The sequence below is a fragment of the Parasteatoda tepidariorum genome, chromosome 1, assembly GCF_982258835.1.
Source record: "Parasteatoda tepidariorum strain Cologne lab strain chromosome 1, Ptep-v5.0, whole genome shotgun sequence".
In the NCBI taxonomy this organism is placed as follows: domain Eukaryota; kingdom Metazoa; phylum Arthropoda; class Arachnida; order Araneae; family Theridiidae; genus Parasteatoda; species Parasteatoda tepidariorum.
This window is the reverse complement of record NC_141755.1, coordinates 81123891-81149640: the sequence shown is the minus strand read 5'-3', so window position 1 is coordinate 81149640 and position 25750 is coordinate 81123891. Positions and strand designations below refer to the sequence as shown.

The window sequence follows — 25750 nt, the reverse complement described above, 5'->3', positions numbered from 1 at the left end:
CAGAAAAATGTCGAAACAATCAAGACAACACAAGTTCTTATAAGAAATAATATAAATAATAAAAATTATAAGTATTATAATTCTTATAATTATAAGAATAATTATAAAAATTATGGAAATAATAATAATTAGAAGAAATATGTTTGCTGTAAATGTACAATGGGTAAAAAATGAGTTGAGCAATGAATTAAAAATTCTTATTCTTTGTGTTTGTAATGCATAAAAATTGACAATATACAATTTTGTTTAATTATAATAAAGTTTTTTTTAGTTTATTTCCTTCCTAACATCCATATTTAATACATTCAATCAAGAAACATAAAGTTTGGTCACTTGACCGGCTATGGTAGAAATGGGTTATATATTAAGTGTTGGTATGTTTGGTGTTAAACCAAAATTTCGTTTCATATTTTTGCAAATTAAAGTACAGTGAAACCTCTATGTATCGAGATTCATATTTCGAGATGTCTGATATTACGATACCTTCAAAACATTAATATTTAAGATACAAAAATTCTTTGTTTAAAACGAGATAAAAAAAAAAATATTATCTTTCCGCAATAGCGGCAAAAATTCTTTTGAGGAAAATGCATATTTCTATCATTAAAATTAATGCAAGAAGACAAAATGGAAGACGTTTTTATTTATTTATATCTGATATTAATATTGAAAGTGAACATCATTTCACCTTATTTTCCTCTTCCAATCAATCATAATCCTTAAAGTTATCAAAGCATATATATGTGGATAACCACCAGCTAAATTACCTTTCCATATAAAAATGAAAAAATATTTTGCTATTATCAGCAATATTGACATATACTTCAAATGAATGTACAGTGCACAAAAAAATAAATGGAGCCACCGGAATAACTTTTGATCTTAAGTTCGGATCTTCATTTTCTAGGACTCATTCTTCATTAATTCGAGAGGGTGACGTCGAATATACTAATTAATTAGTGCGAACGATATTTTAAGTTTGGAAATTAGACATAAAAACGTACTTTCTCTGATTAAACATACCTTTTTACGACGGATTCGAACTTCTGACCCCCAAAACATAGTATAGCTTCAATCTGTAAATATTGTTTTAATAGTTTTTTCAGGAGCGCGTTTGAAAGTTAGAACCCTTTAATGTCAACTATAGTTTTTGCGCATTTCACTGTATCCAAAAAATTTCTGTTTAAGCGAATTGAAAAAGTTTTGCAAACAATTCCAATCATATCAATCAATCCACGCAATTCCACTTCATTTTTCAGAAGATTATTAAAAGTTATATTTTGCATGAAATTAACATATATTATTGCTTTATTTAATGAAAGTTGAAAAACTTTATCAATGTAAGGTATAAAATTTTTTCATCATTTGAAAGTATGTAATTTTAAATGTCAAAATACAAAATTTAAGCAAAATCGGTCAAATAAATCCTGAGAAATAATTTTAAAAAAACTCGCATTTTTCGAAATTTGGTGCCCTAACTCTTTAATTTTTTTGTGTCTATTTTTTGTGACTTAAAATTCGTAACTATAAAAGCAAATTTAAATCATAGGGGAAAGAATATTTCGCGTTGATATGTGGTAAACAATAATTAATTAACTGTGTCAAGGGTTATTCGTTGCGAGCTTTGCAGGGTTATTCGTTGCGGCCATGCAGAAGCTTTTTACGAATATGTAAAAAGCTTACATAACTTACATATTCGTAAAAAGCTTCTGCAGCGCGAAACTGAAATCTTGGTAACAAGCACACAAAATCAATTTGTCTTAAATCTGTTTAGCATAAACCTAACCAGTTTAAACAGGGAAGAAACCAGAATTAAAAAGTTACCTAATGCAAAAACAAGTTTTTCAGATTCATGGGGAGATATTTTAGAGAGATACACTTAAAAGCATAATTAAAGAAAGAGCAAATAATACCTGAAAATATGGCAAAGAAGTTAGATTTGTTATTTTAAAACACTGAAATTAAAGTATATATATATATATATATATATATATATATATATATATATATATAATTACAGTCGAATCTCGCTAACTCGAACCTCGATTTCGCGAATTTTTCGATATCTCGAAGAAAAAAAAATTCCCTTAAAGTTTCCTATACACTCAATGCTGAAAAAAACTTGATTTCTTTTTTCTAATCCCTCGGTAACTTGAATTTTTTTCTCCATAAATAGTGTTGATTTTTTTTTCTGAAAATAAAAAATTATTCCAAAAAAAATAAAAAAATTTTAAGAATAGAAAACCAATTCTCATAATGATAAGCTTTTTTGAAAAAAATGGACATAAAGACGTCAGTGGCATGGAATGATGTGTCTTTCTCTACGATAATGAATGGCTTCAAGAAGGCTGGATTCATGAAAGATCACGAAAGTAGTCAAACAATCAATATCGTTTATTCTGCTGAAAACTACACCGAAAATGATTGGGACAAATTGACCGGACTCATGAAACTTGATGACTTGGAATTTCATAACTTTGTAAACGTAGATGATGCAGTAACAGTGTGTGGTCAGTGGCATGACAATGATATCATCGCTCAAACGAAAGCTTCTTGTGAACTATCAGAAGAAGAGGATGAGGAAATCGAAGATTTACCACCCAATGTTACTAACAAACAAGCACTTTCTGCAGTGGACACTGTAAGGAGATTTATTTGAGAGGCAGCCAAATATGTCAGAGGAGACATTTAAATCTATAGTCCACTTAGAAAGTGTTACAGACAAACTTTCTTCATCTCTAAAGCAAACAACAATTGAATCTTTTTTTGAATGAAAGTGTAAAAAGTGTTTTTAGAATACATATGGAATAGTAAATAAGGTATGTAAAGATCATTTTTCTTTATTCTACCATCGATAACATGCTATTTTCGATAATTCGAATTTTCGGTATCTCGAATTTTTTCTCCTCTCCCTTCAAGTTCGAGATATCGAAGTTTGACTGAATATATATATATATATATATATATATATATATATATATATATATATATATATATATATATATATATATATATATATATATATAATCATTAAAAGAAACACTGATTGCAATACAGCCAGTGGGATAACAAACCTTTAATAATTCTTTTTCAATTTCTCCTGTACGTATTTCTAGAGGACCAAGTACGGCAAATTCCATTAATTTAATATTAGGATTAATATTATTTAAATTCACAGTTTTCCGGTCCATTTTGATACTTGTTTGAAGACCAGCTGTAGTTCCTCTAATTGTAGCGTGTTCAGATGTTTTGGAGGACAGTGCCAAGTCTTCATACACATGAGCCAAAACTATGTCGAGCTTGATCCGATGCAAAAGTTCTTAAACGGTCATTTGAGTGCTAAAGAATCATGTTTAGTGCTAAAGAATAAATATTTGCACCTATGGAAAGTGTATTAAAATTATACTAAACTAGTTTTGATATATGTTGCAAAAAATGTACAAGAAAAAAAATTATAATCTTTATTTCTTATTTTAATGCATTTTTTTACGTTTTAAAACATTAAATTTAGTCTGTATTAATCGTCAATCTACTAATGAAAAAGAAAGAAAATGGGAATAAACCTTGCAATGTATGTACATTTACAAAACAAAGTTAATTCTAAATAATTAAATGAGAATATTTTTCTTTTTCATTTCAAGCAAAATTCTTGCTAAATAAATAGATAGAACTTACATTTTACCAAAAATAAGTAAATAAATAATAAGAAAATTGAATAAATACAAGAGAACTTTTTGGTAAAGTTTTACGACAAATTCTCTTTCATGGAGGACATCAGAATTGAAACAAACTCACATTTGCTTTACATTTGCAAAAAAAAAAAAAAAACTCCATAGTTAGCTTAAGGTCAAGATTATTCTCAGAGCAGAGATTACAATTCTGATTTGTATGTCCATTTTGTTAATCCTAATTTATTTTTTTAGAATATTAAAAAAAAAAATTGTCTTTTGATGATTAGAAAATCTATTTCTGATGGAATAGCACGTGCATTTTAATTACAGAATGACTGATGTCCTCTTTATTTTAGTTCATAAGAAAACTTGGTAGTTATTATATCTATTTTAATATTTTAACTCATGAATAATTATAACTGAATTTATTAGCATATAAAAATATATGCACTATTTAAGAGCAAATTTAAAAAAAAGATAGAACAAACTTACTTCTTCTAAATAATTTAAAAATAGAATAACTCTTTACGTTAAACGGTGCGACGTTTAACAAAATAGTTTTTTCTTTATTGAATGTAGAGAAAGTGTACATGCATTATAGTCAGTCTCGAAAGTTTGGAAAAATCAATCAGTAAGATGAAGTCGATAAGAAATATTGAGCTCCATCAATTCTTATGATGGGGCATCCTGATAAAGCCTCATCTCTACATAGAAAAGTAAATATATCAGGGAAAATCCTTCGTTATTTCTCACGGACCAAACCTAGAAATGATAAAAATAGATTCCAGGAGAAAACGTGCTAACGTAAAGGCACGATCACAGCGCTACACGTTACTTAATTTTCCCTGTAAGGATTTTCTCCTAATTGGGGGGAAATTTCAATAAAAATTGAATTTTAATTAAACAGTGAAATGAAAGTAGTTGTTCTTAACGTTGAAACATCTTTTCACAGAGCATTTTAATTTGACTTTGATTAAATTATCGATTATAATTATAATAAATTATCAATTACAATATGCTGAAAACAAATAAAATTTGCTAGCTCATTTTATAATTTTCATTTTTTTTAAAAAAATCGTTTAGAGATATTAAAATTTATTTTAAATGCCGAAAGAATTTGATTTTTTTCCCCGCAAAATCAAGTTACTTTGATTAGCTATGGTGTTTTATTTTACTTATTATAACTTTTTTTTTCTTTTTCTTTTTTGAAACTAAACTTTTTTACAAGAATATTTTTAACAAAATTTATTTGAATTGAGCTAATGAATCGCGAGTTAATGAATTATTAAAAGATTTCGACAAAAATTAATAATATTTATTATTGCAAAGTAGAGGTTGTGTTCAAGAAAATGCATAATAGATATAAAAATAAATAAATAAATGCTAATGAGCACTTACTATTTCAACAAAGATAAACTAATGGGGAAAAAATGTCTCATTGAAACAGCAGACATTATTGTAGGAGGAATTGAATATTAGATCTTCAAAAATCTAAAACGGTTCTTTGGGCTATTCATCCACTTTTCCTTCGAGGTTAACATCTTCCTTACCTGTACTATGCATGATTCTTTATCGCCTAACGAGATCATCGCCAACAAAACCAATCATTTTTATTTTTTGAAATGCCGGATGCTATTTAGGCAAAGTATGAAATAATTGTCCTGATGAGGTTATTATGTAAATGATGTGCATGTTACTGTGAATGATCGAAATCGGTGGTTGTTGACTTTCACCGGTGAATGTTGACAATCAAATTAGTCGCTTTGGTGAATGTCCGAAATATTTATTACATCCGATTTGATATTAATTTATTTGTGGATATAATTACATTTATTCGATATTTTAATAATTACTGACGATAGATTAGAACAAACATCAGTGTTTGGAGTATCGGGCAAATATGTACCGGGCAATGGCACTTGACTTTAAAAAAACATCAGTGTAGGGTATACCGGGCAAATGTATACCGGGCAGTGGCACTTGACCTTAAAAAAGCATCAGTGTAGGGTATACCGGGCAATGGCACTTGACCTTAAAAAAACATCAGTGTAGGATATACCGGGCAAATGTATACCGGGCAATTGCACTTAACCAGACCTAGTATGACTAGACCTTTGATAAATGTCCGAAATATATACTAGGTCTAGTGCCACTTTTGCTATAGCTTAAATATTTAAAAAAAATTAAACAACGCATTTGAATCAATTTTAAACTAATAACGAAATTATTGCTTTAAAATTAAAAAAATAATAATAAAAACTGCGCCAGATAAGAGTAATTGAAGTAGTTGCTTTATACAGCGCATGTGCGGAAAAATTTTTAAAAAAAATTATCCACGTGCATCTAAAAGTGGATGAATATCCCAAGACACCAATCTAAAACATTTGAAAATTTTTCTGGTAGAAAAATTCATAATATTAATGTCACAATTCGACACAGTCTTGTGACTTTTAGTCAGAAAATATAAAAAGTTATGCTACTATTAAAATAGGAAGCTAAAAATGTTTACATTATTTTTAAATGAAGAAATCACTGCTCCAAACAACCCTTTATATTTTAAAACTACCTAAACAGAAGAAATTTAGGTTTTATTTTTCCCCATAATGAATTTTCAAATGATGAATTTTTTTTCTTAATAATGTTTTGTTTTTTTCATTGTAGAATTCGTAAATATTAAGATATTGGAAGAAACAAAATGATGATAGGGCGAAAAATAATACGCATGAGAATTTCTATTCATAAGATTTAAATAATTGCAACCTTTATTGGAGCATAAATCTAAAATTACTTTAATTTAATCCAGGTATTTTGTTAAAGATTTGGACATATTTTTTTTATGTAAAATTGATATTAATTCATTATTGACAAATATTTTCTTCTTAGGTAAGAAATATTTAAGTAGTACTCTAACTGATAGCTGAAGAGAGAAATAAAATAAAACTTGTTTCCATTCTAGTTAAATTTTTTCTTTGTATTATGATGAACTTGTACTTAGCAATGGAACTGATACTGCTCTAAATCTTTCTTAACCTAAACCTTTATTAATGTTTGTGGCCTTTTTAACAAAATATAAAAACTTGTGAAAAATAAACTTAGTTCAATACAAAAAGTGTTAGTTGAGATAGCATAAAATTGAAAACAAAAAATCCTTTTAGAGTTTAAATCTGCAGTTAATTGCATTACTCTTATTGCCTCTTTTTTAACGTTTTACGTTTGAATAAAAATTATTCATAACTACAAAATAAAAGCATGTTTAATCAACTAAAGAATATTCCTATTTCATTGACTAAAAGTTACTTAGTTATTAGTATAACAACTTTATTTTTGTTTATTAACTTTTTTTAAAATTATCTTTAACAACTTCCTTATTTAGAACAATTACTAATTGTTCTTATTTTTATAATATCAATGAACGAATAATATCGAACGAATTAATAATATCGAAGTAAATTTTTTCAGTCAAAATTGCAATTTTCAGTTTTTTATTTTTTTTTAAGGATAAAAAGATCACTAAATAAGAATTTTTTTTTAATTTCATAATTGTTTCTAGACATTCTCTAGCTTTCTCATAAATATCTATTTTAAAAATAAAAAATTACATACCTTGTAAATTAAGTAGGAAACAATTAAAGGTAAAAACTTTCAGGATTCTTTATTGCTAGTATAAAATTATCATAGAATTCTGAGATGCAGTGTTTTCAAAAAGTTGTAATGGAGGGCATACCAAGTGGCATAATGAGTAATGACATAATAAACAGTGGATAGGAAATAGAATATTATATAAAATCAATTAGAAGCAATAGGCTTGGCCACCCTCCGATAAAATACTTTAAAGCGACAAGAGACACTCAAATAAAATTTGAAAATTTAAAATCCATTTTTTAAATTTAACCAGATAATTAGACATTTGTTCACATGACAATTGATTTCTGCTAGTTTGTAAGAAATTAAGGCGTTCCCGTAGCACTTTAACGTTTTCAAAAATTACGAACGTTAAGTTTTATCGTTTATCTAAAGTTTAATTTTTAAAAAAAGAGTCATTTCATCGGCTACACTAAATTGTTTGACATTAATGAAAGAAAATCAACCTTTTAATTCATAGTCGCTGGTTAATTACAAAGTAACTTTGTCCATTTAACTTAAATCTTACTTAACTCTTTGTCCATCCAACTTAAATCCAGTTATCTAGCTACGAGTATCTAATATTATTACACCATCAAAGCTCTGTCACAGCGTAGCGCAGTCAGGCCATTCGAATAAAAGCAATCGTTTTATTTTAAGCCTACAAACTAAAAACACGAAGCACGAAAACTATTAGAATCTCATGTGAATTATTCTGTTATCCACCGGATGACGCAACCCACCCTAATGGCGGTTAACCCAATGATTCTTCGCAAGCTGAAAAAACATTAAAAGGAATAATGATAAGGAAAAAAATTGTGATTATGTGCTACTTCAAATATCGATATAATGTTATTGTTGAGTAGACAGATATAATTTATTCTGTTTTACCTTTCCAATGTCATTTTGATTTGAAGATTTAAGGCGCAGAAAATTACGTGTTTCAAATGAAAAATCACTTACTTTTGAGATAATATTTTCGTCTAACTGAAGTAGTTGCTTGGATAATCACTTTTACAGAACCATTCAGATCATGTTTCAAACAATGAATGACAAAGTCTAAAGATCGATAGCTGTTCTTTTGTTCAAGTGTAACTCAGCTCCTGGCGAGATACCCAACTTTTTAATTTTATTCTGCTCTGCCTTTTTTTTTTTTTTAAATTCTTTAACCAAAAGTATTCCTAAAAACAAAATTAAAAAAATATTATTATTATTTGAATAGCAAATAGTAGAAAAATCCCATGATGCCCTACTTCACTGCTCCGTCTGTAAATCTGTTTCACTGCAGATATGCAAGCTTTGCAGTAAACACCCTTACAAGGAATTCCACATTAACAGTTAATATTCCTCTCGTATTGGTTGAATAATAACCTGTAATATTTACTGTCTTATTTTACTCTGTTATTATAACGTTTTTGATTTGGACTGTTTTCCAAATTAAAAGTTTAAAACTAATAGAGTTGCTAAGTATTTCTATATTACCTAAAAACGCTACGCTTTAAGATAAGCTTATTATCGTTTTTATATTCCTTTTTATATTTATTATTTATTTGTTTGTATTTATTATCGTTTTTTGTATTCCTCTTTATACTTCTTCAATCCTCGACAAGAAAAGTAAAATAAAAATTTGCAAAAAATTGTAATAAAAATAAAAATTTTGAAAAAAAAATTATAATTTAGATTTTAAAAAATTCATTTGGTTATAAATTTCTCTCATGTTATCAACATATACATTAAAAAATAAAGAATCAAAATGAAGAATTAATATTAGTTTCAAACTTCTAAGGATGTATAGGTTGAAGTGAATGTCCGACATTCCGTTTTTTGCCGGTGAATGTTGATATTCAGCGATGAATGCATACAAAAAGAATTTTCCTTTACATTATTTTCCCTTTACAATCCTTTTATTAGAGCAGACGGAATATCGTTTCCAGTGTAAGTGAGAAATAATGATATCTAGCAAAAATATTTCCTTCAACATTCCACATTTGCAAGCGTAATACATTGAATAATAAAAGTGACTAATTAATTGTGTTCATTTTATTAGTAACCCCACCCAGCTTCAGATCGAGAGGCGACAACTTGTATGGGAAGTTAAAGTCGTCGTTACTCAATGCTGATTGCCAATATTATGCCGGTCACGAAATTTTAGTTACTTAACCTCCATGACCTCCAGGCTTATGATGGGCTGTTGCGGGAATGTTTTTCCCCAATAACCTATAGCTTATTCTTTGTGTTAATACATATATATATACTATATTGTGCTGTTTTTGCACAATTCAATTTCATGACAAATTAATAATACACGCCGAACTGTTTAATAATACATTGAATATGGATGTATAAATTTGCAATTGAAAATATCCATACCTAAAAAGCACGTATGAAAAACATGTTTTTTTTCACGTGCATGTTTTTTTAAAGCGATTTTTACACGTTTTTTTTTACTTGATTTTTTTAAAAACACGTTTTTTTAACACACAAAATTAAAAAAACATGTTTTTTTTCTTCAAATATATTTGAAAAAAGTGTTTTTTTTAACAAATTCATCTTAATCAAAAGTTTCGATTCAATTTTAAGTAAGTTATTATTGGCTAATTCGAGAATAAAATTGCATTGAGAAGCACGAGTTAAGCACGGATTAAAAAGAGAAAAAGGAAAATTGTAATCTTGTAGAATAGGGATTATCTTCTAATAAGCTGATAACAATGACTATATCATTTTCAGTAACATTCATTTACAGATTGCTCTAAACCGGTGTATTATTTACTAGTTCGTTGAATAAATAATTTATTTAGTAATTTTGAAAAGAAGCTTAAATCAAATAAAATTTGTCAATAAACTTTTTCTTTTAATTTTTAGTTCAATTTTGAATTCTAAGCAGACGGAATTCTAAAGTGTCTGATTACTTCTTATAAGTCACAGTTGATTGCGCAATTGCCCTTCTAATTTTTCTGTCAAATTCCATCAATTTTAATTTTTCTGTCTTCGACAGAAAGAAACACTTGCTAGAAAAATCGAATTTTTTTTTTTTTTTGAAAAAAGAAAATTCATTTGGAAAAAAAAATGGATTTGACGAAGAAATATTAATTCTATTTCATACCTGCCAACTTTTAATCCTTTCGAGAATGATTCTCCTCAGTGGTAGCAATATGGAATTTAAATTGCAATTTTATGCAGAAACATATGCTGTATTTGAAAAGGTTTATGCGAACTACCACAACAGTATTACATATGTTGGCAGGCATGGAATAGAATGAATATTTCTTCGTCAAATGTTTTCGTCAAATCCATTTTTTTTGTCAAATGAATTTTCTGTGCTCAATTTTTTTAAAAATAGTGGTCGTCAAAAAGATTATAAATTAAGTTTATAAATGTAAAGAATATATAGAAAGCATACATTTTACTACCACTTTAAAGACAGAAGTAAAATTTTACGCCAAATGCGTAAAAGTTGGCAGGTATGCTATTCTGTTACGTTCTTAAACATATGTCATTTGTCTCGCGTTAAAGAATATAAAAATACTTAAGATGAATTGTAAAGCATTTCTTTTAAAATTGAAATGTACAAAGAACTTTTTAATAAATGTTTAGTTTAATGTCAAAAAGCTTTTTTATACATTTTTTTAGTCTTAAACCAAACATATGCTAAGAAAAATTCAACTTAAATAAAGAATTTAATTGAAAATAAGTTTCAGAATGTTCAAAAATTGCATAAAATTAGGTGATTAAGGGGTCACAGTATCCAAAAAATGACAAAAATACCAATTTTTTTTATTGCTTATAATAAAACTTCAAACCATTTCAAATGCACTGAAAAAAAATCATGTCTCTATCTACATTTTTGAAAAAGTTATGAATGATTTTAGATTGTCCTAATACAGAATCTTGCTCTGCAGACAAACTTTAAAGGGCTTTTTCTCATAAATGATAATTTTGTGTTTTGATCTTGATTAAATCCCTAAGGAATTTTTTCTATTTAAGATAAAGCTTTGAAGTAAACTTTTTTATCTTAAGTATAATACACTTATTTAAACTGTGCATGAAATAAGCATTTTATAAGGTATTACAGTTTTTACAGCATGTTATATATACCTAACAGGAATTTTTACTTTTTTTTTTCTACTTTTTTACAAAATATTTTATAAAAAATACTCTAATTGATATATCAATAAATGAATGCACAAAATTGTTAAGAAGAATATTGTAAGCCAGTGTGTTCCAAATTGTGGGGCGCGCCCCCCTAGGGGGGCGCGAGACTGTTGCAGAGTGGGGGGGCACGCAGTTGATTCCAAAATATAATTTTCGAATACAGACCAAAAAAGTCGAATAGGTGTCAAAAAATTAATCAGAAAAACGGTTATACGTAATCCACAATCCTCGCCGCGAATTTCTCGGGTATAAATGCTAAAAAATCCATCCATACTCTTGCTGGAACGAAAACATCTTGCTTTCCCGTTTGGAGCCGAGCGCAAGGAAACACTAGACAAGCACTCGGATCATCCCGGGTATTCTCGGGGTTACTCTTGCCAAACTTCAGTAAACAGAAGCAGGCAGCAGGCCCCGACAAGGAATATAAGCCAAGGCCGTCGTTAATTCGACGACGTTAGCGCTCATTACATCTGATGTGGAACTATCATCAATTGAGCGCGACTGCGGGGTTTTTCAAACTCGGACGACGCGACTACACCTGGATGCGTGCGCCCAGACGAGAGCAGACACGCGGCATTTCGTTAAGAAACGTTGGTTAAACTCGACCGTTTCCACGCAGATTGTCTACAAACTCGCTTTGGTACACTTCTAAATTAATATTGAGGTAAATTTCAAAACTGTTATAAAGTATTTTTATTTGATTTAAAATAATAACCCTTTTAGATGGATAAATACGTAACTGGGTTGAAAAGAAAATTGAATGAAGCAGAAGCAGACGGCAAAAGAAGAGGTAACGAAAATAGCGGAACATCTTCGCAAAATAGTAAACCTAAATGTAGAAAATATGATCCAATGAACTTATCATTTGGATTTACATGTAAAGTCATTAATGGCCAAGAACGACCAATGTGTTTGCTGTGTCTGAATACTTTGGCCTCAGACAGCATGAAACCAAATAAATTAAAACGGCATCTCGAAAACGTACATGCAGATCACGTTGGCAAGACAATAGAATTTTTCCAAAGAAAATTGGAGAATTTAAATAAACAAAAAGAAATGTTTTCAAAGACCATGTCTGTTACACAAAAAGCATTGCTTGCGTCTTATAAGGTTTCTTATAGAATTACTAAATGCAAAAAACCCCGTGTAATAGGAGAAACTTTAGTGCTACCTGCAGCTGTAATGACATGGTAGATACGATGCTAGGTGAATCATATGCAGATCAACTTAAAATTATTCCACTTGCAGATAATACGGTGGGAAGACGAATATCCGATATATCTGAAGATCTTTGCGATCAATTAATAGAAAAAGTAAAACTATCTTCTTTCGCGTTGCAAGTAGATGAGGCTACAGATGTTCTTAAGGATGCACACTTGATTACATATGTAAGATATGTTGTGGAAACTGATGTTAGAGAAGACATGTTATTCTGTAAACCTATTGAAGGCAATACTACAGCAAGTGAAGTTTTTAATATGATTGATAAATTTTTCAATGAATATAACATTCTGTGGGAGAACTGTGTTGGACTATGCACAGATGGAGCTCCATCTATGGCAGGAAAAAACGCTGGTCTACCGGCACTAGTTCGAAAGGTGGCTCCTCGGGCAAGTTGGACGCATTGCATGATTCATAGACAATCACTTGTTTCAAGAGATATGGGTGAAGATTTACTAACAGTATTTCAAGTTATTATAAGAGTTGTAAATTTTATCAAAAATAGCCCATTAAGAGGAAAGCTTTTCGCAAAATTGTGTAATGACATGGGTTCAGAATATACATCACTTCTATATTATTGTGAGGCACGTTGGCTTTCTCGTTCCAAAGTACTTCAAAGGGTGTTTGAGCTAAAAGAAGAGATCGCCATATTCCTTACTGATAATAATAGAGATGAAGCAAACTTGTTTTATGACACGAAATTCCTTGTAAAACTTGCGTATTTAGTGAATATTTTTCAAAGACTCAGTACTTTGAATAAATCAATGCAAGGGCCTCAAATTCATGCAGTGGCGTACCTAGGGGGGGGGGGCGGTGGGTGCGGTCCGCACCGGGCGGCACTTACCTTGGGGCGGCATTTTTTATATTTACTTATAGTTGTAAAAAGCAACTTATTCATTTCATATTTATTTTCTTTCTTGAATAATAAATGATTATTATGATTATTATAAGTTTAATATTTGGTTTATATAAATTATGATTAACTATATGATTTCGAATATTATTCCTCGGTGTATATAAATGCATTTTAGTGTAAATTTTGAATTCTAATTCAAGAACAAGATAATAATTTTATTTTATTGTATTCATTAAAATTCGTTGAATTCGTAAAAGGATCTTTACGATTTTGTTCGGCAATTTTTCCTAACTGAAATTTTTTGATATCAGTTTATAAATGTCATTTCTATTGAAAAGTTTATATGATTACTTTGAAGTGATATATCAATATTTTTTTAAATCATCGATTTTTCTTTTGAAAAGCAGGGCCGGCGGAAGGCGGTCTAGGCGGAAGACCTAGCAGACCGCCGGTCTACTAGGTCTGCAAAGCATTAGGGCGCCGGCATAAGAACTATCTTTTTCAAACAACAAAATCTAAACGAGACAAAACAAAAAATACTGATGAAGTTACAATTTCAGGAATCGCAAATAGATAAATATACTCAGTCCGTTTTGAAGAATTGTAGTATTTGGAATGATAAATTGCTTATAAACCATTTTGTTCATTCGCGATTCAATCTTTTAACAGTGAAGAGTGAAACAAATTAATAGGGTGCCAGTGCATTTGGAGAGTTTATTTTAGGTAAGTATATTATATTACGTATTATAGATATAGATGTTATTCTAAATGCTATTCAGAGTAGTAAAATGACTTTACCGTTTTCTATACATAATATACTATTTATTTCGACAAGTTATATTTTTATTATATATCCCTAGGATGAAACGAGTAAAAGAAAGTGGTGCGTCATTTAGAAAGAAAAGGAAGAGAAGGGAGGAAATACAGACTAAAAATACTGGAGCACTACTCAAATATATCTCCCATAAGTCAACTTCTAGTTCTTTTAGTATTGTTGCCTCAAATACGGGCGAAGAAGCAGCCCTCGAAGGCGAAAAAACATTTTCCAATGTTGTTCAAGAGGAAAGACCTGCTTCACACACTGGCGAAGAAGTAGAAAGTTCATCAAGTTCTGATGAAGAATCTGCTGCACAAATTATTCCGTCCATTTCTATGAAAGATATTGGATTATGGCCTAACAAAATTCACGACAATACAAGAGTATTTCTGGTACGTCAAGGTCCCTTTGCAATTCAAAATTTGGACGCTGACTTCAGCGAAGGAGTAAAACGTCCTAATAATACAATCAAAGCCAAAGGTGAAACAAGAAAACTGAGTCAGGACTGGTTTTTTCAAATTTTGCCTAATGGCGAAAAGCTCTTAAGATCGTGGATGGTATATTCACCATCGAAGAAAAGTATTTATTGTTTCTGCTGCAAACTGTTTGATAATCTTTGTCAAGCAGGTTTTAATACAGAAAATGGTTTTAACAAATGGTGGAAACTTAATCCCAAAATTAGTCAACATGAGGTGAGTCCACTGCTGCACATTCGATCATATTCCAAATGGAAGGAATTAGAAATAAGACTTGGACGTGGCGCAACTATTGACAAACTACAACAACAGAATATTGATAAAGAAATAAAAAAATGGAAGGAAATTCTAACAAGAATACTTGATATAATTAGATTCTTAGCAAAACAAAATTTGACGTTTCGAGGACATCGTGAAAGTGTTCATCAGGAAAACATCGATGCAATGGAAAATAGAGGAAATTTTCTTGAGCTTGTTGACTTATTGGCTAAGTACGACCCAGTATTACGAGAACACGTAGTAAAAATTAAGATGGGTAATAAATATAGTATCTCTTATTTGTCGCCGAAGATCCAGAACGAATTCATAGAGCTATTGGGAGGCGCAGTCAGAAAAACAATTATGGATCAAATAAAGCAGGCTAAATACTTTTGTATTATATTTGACAGCACTCCTGACATTTCACACAAAGATCAAACCAGTCAAATTATTAGATATGTAGTTATTGATGGTAGCGAAGTTAAAGTTGTAGAATCGTTTTTTGACTTTGTAGAAACTAAAGGAAAAACTGCTGGTGAAATCACAGATATGATTTTAACGAAATTAGAAAATGACGGTTTAGATATAAAAAATTGCAGAGGACAGGCTTACGATAATGCTGCCGTCATGGCAGGAAAGCACAGCGGTGTTCAAACTCGTATTAAAGAAATAAATCCAAATGCAGAATTTGTAGCATGTACAAATCATTCTTTAAACCTGGCATGTTTACACGCAGCTTCTACAGCTATCAATTCCATCACATTTTTTGGAACTATCGAACAGTTGTTTTCTTCTTCCACTCATAGATGGAATGTTTTACTTTCTGTCACTGGTCAAGGTGTTAAACGCAGTGTAGAAACTCGCTGGAGCGCTAGAGCTGCCGCGGTAACTATAGTAAAAAAACATTTTTTTGACATTTTAAGCGCTTTGGAAAAATTGACATCTGAAGAAGAAAATAATAAAACGAGATCAGATGCTGGAGTATTACTCAATTCTATGCAATCTTTTTCTTTTCTATGTTACCTTCATTTATGGGAACCCGTCCTTTTGGAAATTAATGACACTCAAAAATACCTGCAAATAAAAGGGTTAAATGTCCACCAATGCCATATAAAACTAAATTCTTTGCAAACACATTTCATGGAACAAAGAGATACGCTAGTACAAAACGCTATTATAGCAGCCAAAATAATTTGTGAAGAGTTGGAGATATCGACTGAGCGTCGAGTTAGAAGGAGAAAAAATATGAGTGGGGAAAATTCGCGAGACGTGGGGCTATCCTTAGAAGAAGAAGTACGAAGAGAAATGTTTTCATCTATGGACAGAATTATAAAGGAAATAAAAGAACGCTTCGATCAGTTGCATGGCCTTGTAAGAAAATATTCGTGTATAATACCGTGTAACCTACTAAATGAAGAATTTGAATGTCAAATAAATGACTTGATTGACATTGAAAAAGAACAGTTCCATATTGAAAGAAAAAGGATCCAGGTTTTTATGGCTGTACCTACACTAAAAGAAGAGGCAAAACATTGGAAAAACGGGGAGAAGGGCCCCCTTGATCTGCTAAAATTTATTCAGCAGTATAGGTTGGAAAATTCTGTTCCCAACATTGTAATTTTGTTAAGAATTTTTTTAACAATTTCAATCAGTGTCGCTAGTTGCGAAAGAAGCTTCTCAAAATTGAAGTTGATAAAAAATTATCTTCGTTCTACAATGAGTCAATTAAGACTACAAAATCTTGCAATGTTGTCAATAGAACAAGAAATTACAAATAATATAAATTTTGAGAGCATTATACACGATTTTTCTAGTATGAAAGCTAGAAGAGTAGATATTATATAAATATGTTTACGAGTGCATACAAATATATCTAAAAAAATTTACTCTGTGTATTAATTAATATTGATTAAATAACTTAATAATTTATTTATGTGTATTAATTTATAAAAACCACTATTTGATTGACTTATAATAGACCGGGCGGCAAAAGTTCTAGGTACGCCACTGAATTCATGCTTTTGTCCAGAAAGACAAGGTTACTGCATTTATGAGAAAATTGGAACTGTGGATAATAAGTTTGAAAAATAATAACTTTGACATGTTTCCCACTTTTAAAATTACCTGTCTTGCAGATGAAATAGAAGAAAGTAAAGTTCTTATTAATAAACACTTGACCAGTTTAAGGGAGCAATTCTCGTTTTACTTTAAAGATCTTGACATGTCCAAATATGAATGGATTAGAAACCCATTTGTGATTGAAAAATATGATGATTTTGGCCTTACGACAGCAGAGCAGGAAATGATAATTGACTTATCTAGTGACAGCACATTAAAGCAGATGTTTCAACACGAAAATAATATTGTCACGTTTTGGTTACGAGTAAAGGACGAGTTTCCTACTTTAACAAATAAAGCTTTAGAAATTTTATTGCCCTTTGTAACATCTTACTTATGTGAAACTGGGTTTTCTGCAGTAGCTGTCTTAAAGACAAAGTATCGATCTTGCTTAAAGATTGAAAAGGAACTGAGAACCGCGATATCTTCAATGATACCACGGTTTGACAAAATTTGTGCTGAAAAACAAGCTCACCCTTCACATTAAATTTTTATAATGTTGTATTAATGTTGAATTCTATTTTTTGTAAGATTTGTTTTTATTACATTATATTATTATTTCTTAAAATAGATAATTATTTTTTATGTATTTTTATACATAATATTGTATATTATTTTGTAGCCCATTAAATAAATTACAATATCAGATGAGTGTTTATGAAATTGGATTGTTAGAAAAATTAAGGGGGGCACAAAAAATTTTTTTTCCAAAGAGGGGGGCGCAGGTACAAAAAGTTTGGAAAGCACTGCTGTAAGCACTAAGAAAAATTTTTTTTTGAAAAATAAGTTAAAATAAAAAAGCCTTAGAAATTTAAAAATTTTGAATTTTTTCAACTTTTTTTAAAATTTTAAAAAATTTAAACAGTTTAATTGTGTTTTGAAGATAAATTATTGATTATAAGTTAAATAAGCATGTAAAGCATCCTTAAAATGAATGATTATACCTTTATTTAAAGAAATTGTTGCAAAGGTACTGTAACCCCTTAAGACCAAAAATACAAGATCAATTTATGCTTTACTCTTGCAAAATGGTCTTCATGGTAGTGTATATTTAGTGTATGTACAATTGCAACAAGCCTTCATGGTAGGCTTGTTGCAGGTTGCAATGTGTATACCTGTGAGTAAAGGGAAAATTTCACTGGAGAATTAAATTTTTATTGCATTTATACAAATATTTCAGCTGTGGAGATTTTAAATTAGTTTTACTCCTAAAGCTGCAGATTTTTTTAAAAGACATTTTTAGTGTGTTTTATGTCGAAATGTACAAGTTTAAAAACGTTATCTATAACATTTGCGTAAATGTTTTATTTTATTTAATAATATAACCAGCATTGAACAGCTGTCCCAATTCTGAGTTTACGACTATCAATGTTTAACTCTGTAGCAATATATATACATGTTGAGCTTCTGTGGCTCAGGAGATAGAGAGTTCGCCTCCTAATGAGATGACCCAGGTTCGAATACCAAGGGTGACTGATTGATACGAATTTTGCTCCCAGTTCGCACCAACCACACTGCAGACATGAATATCCTCAGTGGTTGATTGATCGTAGGTTAGAATCCCTTTGCCGTCGGGATAACCGTTTGAGACTAACAGTTTCGTTGTTTTCCTCTCCATATACCGCAAATTCGGATTAGTTCCCTCAAAAAATTATCCACGAAGGCTACTTTGTCCCAACGATTAATCCAGGATTTCACTTTTCTTCTACGTTTGGTTCAAAATTACAAAGCTAAGGAGTCGAGTAAATGCGGAAACTAACTTATAGGAATATTAGAGCACATTATCAGGATTAAAATTGCTTAGGAACCCATGCCAGGAAATGTTGTCATACACGGCTAGGGTTGCTTTCTTTCTAACTTGTTCAGAAGCACACGAAGAAGTAGCCTCTAACGGTGTCTGACTACATTTCCGGGCATGGGTTTCTCAAAAATTTTAATCCTCATGATGTGCCCTAACTCCCCTAGAATTTTCTCACGACATTTATGCAAACACATAATAGGTATTACGTCTTTAAGCTTGTACATTTTGACAAAAAGTAGACAAAATATGTCGCAAGAAACAGTAGCTTTGAGTTTAAAACCGATTGCAGATTTGAAATCATATGCAAACAATCTCATGCAATAGGAGAAAAAAAAAGAGGAAGAAAAAATTTAAAATAACGTTCGCTAGTGTTATCACTACATCTATGAGTGTTAAACGTCCGACAAATCCTGGAATAAGGAGTAAAAGCTAAAACACAAACTGAAATTCACCAGCTTTTTTTTCCCTTTGCGTAAATGATAATAATGAACTGTTTCTAGTTAGCTTCTTAAAAATGAAAATCTTTTTATTTTTCTTCTTATTTTAGTGAATAGTTTATATGTAAAAAGTAAAAACATTTAAAATGCTGGAACAAATTTTGTACTAATTAAAATCAACACTTTAAAAAAACAGCCTCTCTCTCTCTCTCTTTCAATCTGTCTCTTTTTTAAAAAAATTTTTTATATATATTCATTAAGAAACACACATAAATTCCACGTTTTTTATTTTTTGTCTCCTTATAAAAACAGCGATTTGAAATGTTTTATTTTTAGAATTCGAAAAACCACAAGATTATTTTTTTCAAAATGAAGATAAGATACATGATTAATATCTATATAAAAATATACTTTTAACTTTTTTTTCTACAAACTAGTATGTCATTATTAATTCTACTTGTAAAATTTAAACGTAACGTGTTTGTTCTAAGAATCAAAAAGAACAAAAGAAATAAAGAACAAGAGAAATAGTAAAAAAAAAATATACAAAAAATTAGTCGTAGATTTTATGTTCATGTGTGTATTAAGAATATCATTCATTTTGATGAACTGGTACAAGTATTTACCTTTTAGAAAAATCTACAAGCTGTGAAATTCTGTAAATGAGTTGCTCAACAGTCATATTACAGTGAATTAAATACTTTTAAATGTGAAAAGACTAAGCCCAATAAAAAAAGATTTCGTAAAGATATAATTGCTTAACAGTAAGTAATTTCGAATAAACATTTTTACTTTAATATTTAAATAAATGATATTGTATAATTTACCTTTAGTTTCAGACATAAGTGAAAAATATCAGTTTTAAGACATGAAGAAAGAATATTATCTACAAAAGAATATCGTTGCTTACGTAACCGTTTAAATTACTTCCTGAAATAATTAACGATATTGCAGACAAAAAGGGAGAAATGCAATCTTTCCTGTAAAAAAACAGCCTGTACACAGCCATTTGGTTATTTTAATGACACTCCCAATACTTAAGAACATCTCAGTTGAGGGTGAATTAAATTATTCTTGAAATGGTAAAAAGTGGACAACACACTTGAAATTAAATTTTACATGCCTAAAATAAGGAGTTCCTGCGATTGTTGCGTTTCTTTTAACATTCATTTTATTTTTATTATCTTAGATCGGGGGGGGGATAAGGTTGGATTCCATTATAAAATTCGTGAAAGGCAAACACCGATCAGTATTAACTAACCAGCATCTCAAAGAATTACTGAGAAGTGCTTTCACCAATTATTCACCAAATTTTAAAAAATTATCAAGAGAAATAAAATAAATGTGTTTAATTTTTAATATTTAAATTCAATGCACATATTTTGTACTTTTATTTATATGTTTTCTATAAATATAATTTCTGTAAAAGAAAAAATTTTAATACCTTTTTTGCATGCCTTTTAAATGCGTATTTAATTGCGGCTAGCGAAAAATTTCAAATTTTGGAAAATGGCTCGACTATTAAAGAGCTTGGATGATAAACAGATTTTTACACCTAAATTTAAAAATATTCAATTGAAAAATCACAAAATGTTTTATTATCTCAAATTTGATTTCAAAGATTTAGTACCAGATTCCGATTCGGGATAAAATTTAATCCTAACCATTTTACCCGGTTGCATATGCAATTACTTCTTTGATTGAATTCCTGTTTACACTTTTGTTAATAAAAAAACTCGCTACATGTTTTCGTCGTTAAAGAGAACATTCATTAATAGTGTGAGAAGCAAATTCCTAATAATGTTCTGGAGTTTTGCAATCATTATTTTAATTACATACCATGACTGTTCACAGTTATACACAAAGTTTAAACAAAAGTAAAACATATTTACCGTTTAATGATTGTGAAACTGTTATGAAGTTTACATACTATTTCAAATATGTTTATTTTAAAATGTAGCGTAATAAGGTAATAACATAGGTTTACTTTATAATAAATGAAATAAAACACTTTAATTTAAATCACGTTCCAAAAACTAAATAAACACAAAATTATTTATTGCATTTGAATACTTAGAAAGTATGATTAATAAACATTACAGATAAATACCTTTAAATTGAGAATAATGAAATATTTTGCAGGTAAACAATATTTTTTCTTCCTAATGGCAAGCACTGAACGTTTACGTCCTTCGTCTAGGAAGTTACCGGAAGTATTACTCATTTAACGTTACCCAGTGGGTATCCATGAACCTTTGCCTAAGTCACGGAGGCGAGCAACATTAACCACACCACACTACCACAGATATCCGTTTATAGGGTGAGCTACATTCACACAATAGAGAACAACACACAGAGAGAAACATCCTGAGCGGGATTCGAACTCGCAACCATTGGCTTCGCAGTCAGGCACGCTAACCACTCGACCGTCTGGTCGGCGTAGGTAAACAATATCTCTATAGAGATGTCTGAGCTGCCGTCACTTCAATTACCTGCCCACTGGAAATCTATCAATGATCAATCAGTTACAGATGCAACCAATGGGAATACTTCTCTATTGGTAGAGAAATACGAATCATCCAATAGGAATAGTACAAACGGAAATTGATTGAATGATAGTGGAATACTAATATGGTTTAGCAAGCTTCTAACTTGGAGATCTCTATAACTTTTATTAATTTTGTGCTGATAACAACTATAGATATCTGAATCTTCCTATGAAAAAGCTGGATCGTACCACGTGATTTTCTGGCTGACAATAAAGAATGATTTTATTTATTGATTTTGTCATTCAGTTTTCTGAAGTTGGTTTCCAGTGGACTGATCGTTATGACACGGTTCCCAGCAGATCACCGAAGTCAAGCATCACTGGCTGCGGTCAGTGACCACTTGGATCAGTCTGCATTGGGACCGAGGGTGTGCGGTATTGGTCCTCGTTAAACTGTACTACCGTAAAGTGTTCGACTTCGCGTGCAGGTCATCGGGCTACCGAAACGGGGGTGCCATCCCCTCTGCAGAGGATCAAAATTGTGATGGCATGTCTTCGGATCATCCTCAGGGATGTTTCACAGACCGTCGCCAATAGCCCATTGTGCGACGTAAATGAACTAGAACTAGTTTCAAGAAATTTGAATTTTCGTCTGAATAAATTGAACTGTTTATTATCTGATGTTTATAGCAGGATTCACGATGAATTTCTTTGGAGTAAATATTAGAGTTAGTATCAAATAGATTGGCAAAAAACAAGTCGAGTAAGCTGTTGTTGTGATTGATTTGATTTGTTCATTTACGTCACACTAGAGCTACACAATGGGCTATAGGCGACGGTCTGGGAAACATCCCTGAGGATGATCCATAGACAAGCCATCACAATTTTGATCCCCTGCAGACGGGATGGTACTCCCGCTTCGGTAGCCCGACGACCTGCACGCGATGTCGAGCACTTTACGATAGAACAGTTTAACGAGGACGAGGAGCGCGCACCCTCAGTCCCTACGCAGACTGATCCAGACTCATCCCGCACACTGACTGCAGCTAGTGACGCTTGACTTCGGTGATCTGCTTGGAACCGTGTCTTAACGATCAGTTCACTGCAGGACAAGTCGAGTAAGTAAAGATACATTGTATTGAGGTTAAAGGGCTCCAAATTGTTACAATAGTAAGTGCAATTGTTACAAATTAAGTGCAGGTACTAAATAAAAAACCTTTGAAAATGCAAATTTTTTTAATTAAATTAAAATTTAAATTTCTGCGCATTTTTTAAAATTTTTATAAATATAGTTTTCAAAAGATAAACCTAATTTGTTAGGAGACATTTTAAAAAACCTACTAATATTTCTTTCCAGCAAAATATCAATTTTTAATTTCCATACCCGGCAGCTTATTAAATCTTTGATTGTAAAGTTCAGCATTTGAAAAAAGTAAATGCAAATATTTTTGAATTTTAACTTCAGTTCAGTACCTAACTAATGGTTTTTGGCATAAAAAGGAAATATAAAATTACCTAAAACAATACCAAGTTACTAATTAACGCTTGACCTTCTGATTAAACTATTCAGATTCTATTTTCCAGATTGCTGCCATCTTTATATTTAGAGTGTCTGGATTCCATTACACTGATAAAAGTTTATTCTGCTTATTTTTTAATCTTAAGAAAGTACTTTCGTTATCTGACTCCGAAAATTAAATAATAATAATCAATAAGCACTAATTCACAAGAATACTTATTGTGTACTCTTCGATAAATTCAGATTATCAATTATAAAGTAAAAATGCTCCAGCGCTTTATGACATTTAACGCTATTTTCATCATTACAGTGTTAACAACAATAAAAAAAAATGAGCAATTAAAAATATTAATTTATGGAAAACAAATTTAATAACTATTTATGCTTAATTTCAATGTATAAATAAAAAGCTGCTTAGTATACAATTAATAGGAAGAAACATTAACTCTATAATTTTCAGTTTGTAATTTTCCAGTATTCCCAACCAAGTTACTCTTAAATGAAATGCATAATCTTATTTCAGTAGATATTAAAGTAAATATAAAACTTGATTGTTTTTTCTTGCAGCTTAAAAAAATGATTAATTTTATTTTTAGGATACTGCAAAGACTGAAATGATTTTATTTTAATATGGTTATTCAATTCATAGAAGCAAACAATTTTTTAAAAAAAAACTTTTTCCTCCTATATATAAATTTTAAAGAACAACAAATTTTTTTAGTGATAAAACGTCTTGAAAAAAAGGTCATGGATTAGGAGAACTTAAATAAACAAGACTGATATTTTTCTAAAAATAATCTCACATAATATTGGGGGAATTCGCTATAAAATAAACTCAGTGATGGGGTTTAATATTTTTTATAAAAGCAATGACAAAATGCAAGATTCAAATTATGATCTACTTTATTTATAATGTAGTTTACTGAAACCACATTTACAATTATTGTTACAGTTAAAAATTATTAACTTTTCTCCATGACACTAACATGATAACATCAAAAGTTTCATTAAACTACATTTTTAACTACTTTTCTCTATTTTGAAAGGAACTCTGCAGATTCAATATGAAAGCTTGGTAAAAATCAATCACCTCATTTTCAAAGTTTCTTCCTCAACCGAATATTAAAATGGGCAAATAGGAAATTTTTTTTTTTAACATAAGAGCAGATTTTCAGCAAATATTATTCTTGTACATTTTTTTTCCCATCTAAAATGTATTTCTTAAGACATCCCTTTGTTTCAGGGCATTTACCCAATAATTTAAAGCAATTTTTTTACTCTTTATAATTAAAGAAGTGGCTTACGGTTTTAATAAACTAAAGTATGCAATTTTTTAAAAATATGGTAGAAAGAAACCGTTTGGGTCTGGACTGTTTGACTGAAAGGGTCTTATGGTTTTAATTAAGGTATGCAAACTTTAAAAAATATAATTGAAAGAAACTGTTTAATTTTAAGACTTAGTAGGAAAAAAATTATACTGTAGGCATATAACTCGCTAAAAAACACCATCCAGTCTTGTTTTTCTAAACTCTTATATTTTAACAATAGACAGCTCCTGAGCTCTGTTGAGTTCAAACGTAACTCTTGCTGGATATACAAACTAAGCTCTCTTCAGTTATTACAATAATCAAAAAACTTATCTTACTATTTAACTACCTGTACATTTAGATTTTTTTAAATTAACATGCAATTTTCAAAAGTGGCAATAATGTATATGTGTGAAAAGGTACCACTTGTGTGAACCAGTTTTTTTATAAATTTGCTTGCTTAAAAAAATAATAAATCAAAGATTGATAATTGTACCTCGCTGAAACAAATTATATTTAATTGGGGTTATGCAGATGCTAACTTAACCATTATGGGATTATTTTATTTTTATTAGCTATCATTCATTTTGTTTTGTATTATTTCAGGTGTGAGTTATGTCATTTTTTCACTTGCTTGATTTACTAAAACATCTGTCAAAATATTCTGGCCTAAAATGTTCAGAGTATCTCCTTATTTTCATTGGCGAAATATGTTGACTAAGTTGTCAGAAACATTTTCTATTAAATATGTTAATACTATGGTATATCAATTATGACAAGCAAAAATATTAGATACCTAAACATCATAAAAAATATTTCTTTTTTTTTTCAGTTTAAACAGCAAAGAAAGTTTCTGGGTGAAAGAGCAGATGGGAAAAGAACAGCAAAAGACAATCTTAAAAATTTTATAAAGTATAAAAATGAATATAGTAAAAAGTAATATTTTATCATTTTACAATATCTATTATTTCATTGATTTTCAGATCTTTGAAGTACGATTAATTATGC

The 25750-nt window shown here is 30.1% G+C and overlaps 2 protein-coding genes across 5 annotated transcripts in view; one reads left to right on the top strand and one right to left on the bottom strand.

Moving 5' to 3' along the window:
• Positions 1-8473, bottom strand: part of LOC107442403 (alanine aminotransferase 2) — a 29770-nt gene extending 21297 nt beyond the window's left edge. Inside the window, exons 1-2 of one of the 4 annotated variants that reach the window (XM_087167627.1) lie at positions 8256-8367; positions 3075-3380 (exon numbers count right to left, since the gene is read on the bottom strand). In XM_087167627.1, the coding sequence (XP_087023753.1) occupies positions 3075-3191 (117 nt within the window). In that variant the 5' untranslated portion in view covers positions 3192-3380; positions 8256-8367. Of the gene's footprint in view, positions 1-3074; positions 3381-7821; positions 7958-8255 lie in introns of those variants that run through there. The other 3 variants (XM_043050571.3, XM_087167636.1, XM_087167632.1) reach the window with 3 other exon arrangements.
• The window catches only part of LOC107442406 (HEAT repeat-containing protein 3), a 97351-nt gene extending 71656 nt beyond the window's left edge, over positions 1-25695 (top strand). The window contains exon 15 of the mRNA XM_087167619.1: positions 25575-25695. Coding sequence (XP_087023745.1) covers positions 25575-25682 — 108 coding nt within the window. The 3' untranslated portion in view covers positions 25683-25695. The remainder of the gene's footprint in view (positions 1-25574) is intronic.
• The last annotated feature ends 55 nt before the right edge of the window (positions 25696-25750 follow it).